General features: G+C 38.8%; 1 protein-coding gene across 1 annotated transcript in view; it reads right to left on the bottom strand.

Annotated features, from left to right (window-relative positions):
- Window positions 1–14: 14 nt before the first annotated feature.
- LOC101848856 (ATP-dependent RNA helicase DDX51) overlaps window positions 15–7,723 on the bottom strand; it is a 17,146-nt gene continuing 9,437 nt past the window's right edge. Inside the window, exons 12-16 of the mRNA XM_005111493.3 lie at window positions 7,380–7,495; window positions 4,721–4,837; window positions 2,306–2,471; window positions 1,295–1,432; window positions 15–116 (exon numbers count right to left, since the gene is read on the bottom strand). Coding sequence (XP_005111550.1) covers window positions 87–116; window positions 1,295–1,432; window positions 2,306–2,471; window positions 4,721–4,837; window positions 7,380–7,495 — 567 coding nt within the window. The 3' untranslated portion in view covers window positions 15–86. The remainder of the gene's footprint in view (window positions 117–1,294; window positions 1,433–2,305; window positions 2,472–4,720; window positions 4,838–7,379; window positions 7,496–7,723) is intronic.

Here is a 7,723-nt window from a genome sequence, read left to right as displayed (position 1 = left end):
GGGGGCACCAACGGACCCACACGGACACAGAGACAGGTGATAAGTGAGTGGTGTAGGCTACATAAAAAACCCAGGGTCTACGTCGGTCATAACGCTTTCTTCTGTCTTCTCTGTTCCTGGAAAGAGAAATAAAAAGGGTCAGATAAACAAAAGTTTTTTTAAGTAAGTAAGCATTTTACAGCATTTGCAACACAATAAGGTCATATATGTGGTGAATATTGAGAGATGTTACAAGACAGCAACAAACACAAAAAAAAAGAAAGAGGAGAGATTATAAGGAAGATAGAAATTTGATCGGAAAGAGGAAGCAAACCACACCAAAGCCCCCATCAACTGCCCACATATGTGACATAGATAAACTGCAGAATTTTTACAAGTTGGAGGTTGAGTTGTGTGTACTATTCCATCACTACAGGAGCAACACTTGTTTGTTTTAGTAGAGGTTTTACGGCGTTCGCAACGGCATAAGGTCATATGAGCGCCAAGGGATGGATGAATGTAAACAGAGAAGTCCATACAGGAAATCAGATTTACTCTGCTCACCTCTCTAGCTTCAACAACACAACGTCTGCTTCGACTATCAAGTCAAGGCACTTCGGAAATAGCGGGTCACAAAAGTGTGATAAACATACCAAAAAAAAGTAGAGGAAAATGACGATAGTAAGGATTAGGAAAAAAAAAGCAGCAGTTCCCTGTTGCAGTTCAGGCACAGTAATGAGCATGACATTGATGAATCAGCTCATTTACAATTACAATTCTACTGTACGTAAGAACTCGAGATGTTAATGTCCCCTCCTTTGGGAATGGCCTAAAGACACTTCAGTCAGTAGCACCGCTCCGGGGGGTTCAACACTTGTTGACTACATCGGTGGAGAAGGAGCTGAAGCCTAAAGGTTGTAAAGACAATACCAGCCATGATTAAGACAACACAAATAAAAAAAATAATAAATTAATATCAAGATGTTAAGTGTTAACAAAAGGGTGAAAGATCAAGGGGAAGACCACATGGAACCTGGAGAAGAGTCACAGAAATCAATGTCCAGAAAAGTGAGAAGATATGGAATAACATCATGAGGCCGGCCCAGGACAGGGAAAGGTGGAAAGTGTTTGTTCGTGGCCTTTCCCCTGACCCTGGGTGAGAAAGGCAATAATGATGAAGAAGATAAATCCTACGAGTCATTCAAAACAGGCTGCAGGAGAAAGAGTCAGGAGCCCAGAGGAGGTGAGAAGGCGGGGGTTCAGAATGAATTAAATAATCCTATGATACAGTTCACGGCTCAGAACAAGCACTTACCTTCAAGATCTCGGGTAGAGTCTTCAACGCGTCTTTGAACTGTGGGACCAACGGTTCCAGCTCGTTGCGATTCACATTGATTCTCTTCAGCTTGCCCCATCTCCCGGACTCACGGAGCATTTTCTTGAAATGGAACACCTGCAGGCAGGGGAAAAGTAATATATTCGAGGGAAAAATAATATATTTGAGGGAAAAGTAATATATTCGAATGTATGTAGCGGAGTTGAAAAAAAAAAAAATTTCAAAGCAGCATTTACAAAATTAGAAGTTCATTCACAAAGATGTCAGTTCCATATGATGGACAACACACATGTAAAATATTCAATAAAAACTGCATGAATGTAAAACTGCCCAAAAGTGTAATAAGGAAAAACTTCGATACAGTACGAGTAAGGGCTTCAAACTGATGTAAAAATATTGAAACAAAATAGAGTCGAAATTGACCCAGACGGCCACCCATTATAGGAGATAAGTGGTATGGACACTGTTTTCATTTAGTTTTAGTGGAGGTTTTACGGCGCTCGCAACTGCATAAGGTTATATGAGCGCCAAGGGTTGGGTGTCAACAGAGAAGTCTTTACACAGGGAATCACACTTACTCTGTTCACCTCTCTAGCTTCAACAGCACAAAGTCTGCTTCGACGATCAAGGCACCCCGGAAATAGCCGGTCACAAGAGTGTGACAAACATACAAAAGAAGTAGAGGAAAAAATGACGATAGTAAGGATTAGGAAAGAAAAAGCAGCAGTTCCCTGTTGCAGTTCAGGCACAGTGATGAGCATTACATTGATGAATCAGCCCATTTACATTTACAATTCTACTTTGCATAAAAACTCAAGTCCCCCCTTGGGAATGGCCTACAAACACTTCAGTCAGTTGTACCGCTCTAGGAAGTATTGACACTGTTTGCTAAAACACACTCAGTGACTTGAACAAAGAGACAAACAAACCTAAAAGAAAAAACTGCTGCTAAAATTTATACAGTGAGGAAATACTCAACAATGTTTTTACCTCTTTGCCTTCCAACATCGTGATAGCAGTTCCTGATTTATGGGCCCTGGCTGTACGGCCGACGCGGTGGATGTACGTCTCGATGTAAGAAGGGGCGTCGTAAGAGATGACGTACTTCACGTTCTCGATATCCATGCCTCTGGTCATCACGTCAGAACAGATCAGTCTGGCAAATAACGCATCATTGAAGTACAGCTGTTACATATTTCCGTCATCATTTAATTTTACTGATAAAAGATATGTGCACAACCTGTGCTTTTCCATAATGGAAACTTTATTTAATTAACAAATTAGTGATTTATATGATGAGATGTGGGCCAATGGCCTTAAACACTGAATAAACTTACTTAATTTTACTGATCATCATTATATTAGAAGTCATCAATGACAACATGGTTTATCTTTCATCATCTAAAAGAATATTCAAATATAAAAAATTTAGCAAACATAGAACGTCATAATTTTTAGAGTCATTGAAGTCAAACATCAACTTGTTTTACTGATCATTATGAATTAATTATCAGTGATGATAATTATGGTAGTATCTTTCATCAGATTTATAAAAAAATTAAATATTCAACAATCACAGAACATCACAAAATTTAACACAATTCTGTATCATGTGGAAAAGGGATACAGTACTTTGAAAATAATAATAATAATAATAATTGCATTTATATAGCGCATATCCATGCTCAAGAGCTTGCTCTATGCGCTTCACAACTATTATTACCCCAGAAGACCCTCTGAGAACACTCAGAAACATTCTCAGCTTCCGCGGAAGCATACAGTGCAAGCTGCGGATTTCACGCGCTCAAACAGACAAGATCTTTCACTGTCTATAGCTGGGTACCCATTTCCACCAGGGTGAAGTGAGGAAAATTTGTGCAAAGTGCCTTTCCCAAGGACACAACGTCGGGCCCCTGACGGGATTCGAACCCACGACCTAATGGTTGCGAGTCCGAGAGCCAAGACATGAGGTTTCGAAACAAGTACTTTTCTGACTTAACAAACTTGAAGTAAAAGTAAATACAGTAGAACCCATCATATGTGAGGCAGCGTGGTGGAATCAGGCTCTCGTCAAAATAATCAAAAGTGAAGAAACTTACATTTTTCCGCAGGTTTGTGAATTTTTATCAAATTTTTTGTTTTTTGTTATTTCAACACCTTTCATGCCCATTAAAGAACTCATTTCTGTGTAGATTTTTCTGAAAAACGTTGATGAAAGGCACAAAAAATGTAAATTTTCAGTTACCACGGACTCTTAAGCTAAGGAAATAACTAATCTTTGGCGGCCATTTTCTCACTACTTTTACCTCTGAAAACAGGTGACCCCCACCTCCTTCATTTGCAAATATCTCGACTTGTATTCAAGATAAATGGATATTTTTTCCATCCAAATAAAGACAAGTGAACAAGCTTTACGATGATACCAATAACTCTACAAGCCCAAAAATTGACGAGAGCCTGATTCTTCCACGATGCCTCACATATATAATGAACCAGCACTAAAAACATCATCGTCATAGGAACTACAAATACAATCAACATGATGACTTCAGCTATCAACTCAAAACCGCCACCGTTTCAATACTCAGAAACACACTTTTAAGTACAGGGCGGGGGTCAAAATGGTGGGCACTAGACACTCTTGACGAGTAACCTTCTCCAACCCCTTCACACACTCTTTTGCATTAATAAATTCAAAATATTCCAAGCAGACCTGCAACAATAATGTTAGTTTTTGTTTTTTCCAGTAGAGGTTTTACGGCGCTCGCAACTGCATAAGGTCATATGAGCGTCATGGGGTGGATGTCAACAGAGAAGTCCTTACAGGGAATCAGACTTACTCTGCTTAACTCTCTAGCTTCAACAGCACAAAGTCTGCTTCGATTATCAAGGCACCCCAGAAATAGCATGTCACAAGAGTGTGACAAACATGATACAAAGAAGTAGAGGAAAATGACAATAGTAAGGATTATGAAAGAAAAAGCTGCAGTTCCCTGTTGTAGTTCAGGCACAGTTATGAGCATGACATTGTTGGATCAGCCCATTTACAATTCTACTGTGCATTAGAACGAGAAATGTCCCCCCTTTGGGATTGGTCTAAAGACACTTCAGTCAGTGGCACCGCCCTAGGGAGTAAATAATTTTAGAAATGTTTGTTAAAGGTCTCTCCAATTGACTTATGGGCTTCGTTCTCATTATTATTCACAAATCTTGTTTCGAAAGATCATAACTTTCTTCAGTATTGGCAAGTGTGTAAGGAGCATTAATAGAAAACAGTACATGCACATGTATTTTCCGACACACAAAAATATACCCAGACCCTCAAAAACAGACTAAAAATGGGTTTTTTTATGTACAGCTATGCCAACCCAACAGATACACTTCAGAACAGAAGGGCACACTTACAGCTGCAGGTCCCCCCTCTCAAATCGACGGATGATCCGCTCTCTCTTCTCCGTGTGAATGTTGGAGGAAATCTCTGCGGCCCTCACTCCACTCATCTGCTTGACCAGGAGGAAGAGTCTGTGGGAAACCAGGTTGTCCATACACATTTCTTTTTAGTTTTTTATTTGGTTTTAGTAGAGGTTTCACGGTACTCGCAACTGCATAAGGTCATATGAGCGCCAGAAGATTAAAGGTATTACAAGAGAGTAACAAACATAAAAAAGAAGGGGAGATAAGGACGATAGATGTTTGTTAGGTAGGAAAGAAGGAGCAAACCACACAAAAGCACCCGCCAACCACCCACTCTTTTTAGTTTAGTTTCAGTAAGTCTAATAGTGTCTGCAACATAAATAGGTCATATAGGTGTCGAAGCTAGAGGGGTAACTAGAGCGTAACACACTATACAAAGAACTAGAGTGTAACATTCTATACAAAGAACTAGAGCGTAACACACTATACAAAGAACTAGAGTGTAACATTCTAGAGCGTAACATTCTATACAAAGAACTAGAGTGTAACATTCTATACAAAGAACTAGAGTGTAACATTCTATACAAAGAACTAGAGTGTAACATTCTATACAAAGAACTAGAGCGTAACATTCTATACAAAGAACTAGAGTGTAACATTCTATACAAAGGACTAGAGCGTAACATACTATACAAAGGACTAGAGCGTAACATTCTATACAAAGAACTAGAGCGTAACATTCTATACAAAGAACTAGAGCGTAACATTCTATACAAAGAACTAGAGCGTAACATTCTATACAAAGAACTAGAGCGTAACATTCTATACAAAGAACTAGAGCGTAACACACTATACAAAGCAAACAAGGAGGACGGATAAGGATAACAGACGTTTCAGGGAAAAGGAGCAAACACACACCAGAGTACCTGCCAACCACCCTCCAACATTTCTTTCTCTTTCTGAAATGTAACTCATTGGACACAAACAGCCAATATTCCTCCCTAAAATGACCCAATTTTGCATGTATTTTTTTATATGGTTCTATGGTTATTCAACCTTAATATAAAGACTACCTAACTACTAAGGCCTTTCCCATGGGAAAATGTAGGTCTTAAATTGAAAGCGCTGTTAACCCTCGTAGCGCTTACCGGAAGCGCTGAGCGGGCTCCGTGCCGGGTTCGCTTAGCCTTGACCGTTTGTGACCTGCCCCGGAGCGCTGGCCGGGTTGTTTGAGGCCCACGCGGAGAATGTTATTGTTTCATTTTGTATCTTGACAGTATGCACGCATACATTCACCAAAACCCTAGACAATTTAGAAGTTTAGAAAAGACTTCACTTTCCAGAGGTATGGTTTTTCAAAATAAAAAAGGGAAAGCTGTTAATGAAACCAATCATTCACTGTTCAGCGCTACAGGGTAATTGACCTAAATAAACATTATATAGAGTCTATCCCTAACAGAACCCACGAAGGCACGCAGTGCCTTGACCCCTGGGTTATTTTTTCCTTGATTTTGATTGGTTGAACCATTCTAGAGTAAAATTTTCCATTACAGAACTAATAATAGCATCGAAAGGTGACGCTATTTGCTCCAAAAATAAGGTGTTCCCCTAAATCGACAATAGTCGCCTCGCGCGCTTGGGAGCAGGCCCGCCCGTTGGCGATTATAGTCGCCTCGCGCGCTCAGCGGAGTGAGAGAGGGGAGGCGAATTTTGTCGCCTGGAGCGCTACGAGGGTTAAAACAAGACATAAAAAATGAATAAGCACAATACTCGAATAGTAATATTTATATAGCAAAGTAAAGACCGTGGCCTCAAATTCCTTTAAAAAATAAAATCAACAGAACAATATAATTTGTTATCTTTAAAAAAATGTGAATTTTCAAATAAAAAGTTCACTAAAAAAAATACGGTAGTGACTTAGTTGCATGACACCTGTGAGCATTAATAGTAAAACGACAATAGCTTAATTGGATTGTTTTGCGCCACTGAAGGTATGTAAGACTAGCTGGGCCCCCTTTCGATGAAAGGAATGATCGGTGCTTTAATATCAACTAAAAGTCATTGGCCTACTATATTTACACTCTATTGGAATGGGGAAATAAATCTTGAGAGATGCAAAAAATTAGAAGGTCTAGATCTATACTCTCAAAACAAAATGTGCTCCGCGAAATATCACTTCCGGATTTTCTAAAATTACAGAGACAGAAGCGTCGGCCTACAAAAGCGATCGCCGAAATAAAAAAATTTAGCTTTTTGCTGCAAAACTGTCTCAAAACTGAAAAAACCAAGGGCGTCATGACTGGAGAATAATTTACAGAATTTTTTGGCGAAAACCGCATGTCCATTGATGCAGCCACTAAAAAGCCTTTTGAATAGCAAAATTCTGCCACCACAAATAGATAATAGATGCTAGTGAATACATATGAAATATACTGTCTGTATTAGTTCACGAACCGAAGTTTTGTGAAATCTCTACAATATAATTGCCGACTTTTGTTAGCAAGTTAAATTCAGGAAAGATCCCTAAGAAGACGTAACTGAAGTTGAAAGCACACACAGATCATAATATGCATTAGGCAATATTTCGCACATTTTCTTCATAAACAAAACATTAAAAACAACAAATAGAGAAATGCCTATGGTTTCTTACCTATGTGCAGACTCCACAGAGTTGGCAAAACACAGAACGTTCTCAAACTTTTTGGTGATGACGAAATGTAACAACATCAAAGGTTTCTCCGCAGCTTTACAGTCCATGAACTTTTCCTAAAAAGAGAAACAGAATCATTTAATTTAAAAAATTATTTTAAAATAACGAATCACATATTTGGAATTTATAATTAATTAAAGTGGAAAAAAACGCACCCAAAAAACCCAAAAATAATAAAGTCACAGTGAGGCATATTTGGAACTGTTCAAAGAAAAAATATGTAAAAAGAGAATCTCCTGGTTTGTTTTTTGTTGTTGTTGTTTTTTGTTGTTTGTTTTTTTGTG

Source organism: Aplysia californica, unplaced genomic scaffold (genome assembly GCF_000002075.1).
Source record: "Aplysia californica isolate F4 #8 unplaced genomic scaffold, AplCal3.0 scaffold01067, whole genome shotgun sequence".
Taxonomy (NCBI): Eukaryota; Metazoa; Mollusca; class Gastropoda; order Aplysiida; family Aplysiidae; genus Aplysia; species Aplysia californica.
Note: the sequence above shows the minus strand (reverse complement) of the source record. Positions and strands in the feature narration are given on the sequence as shown.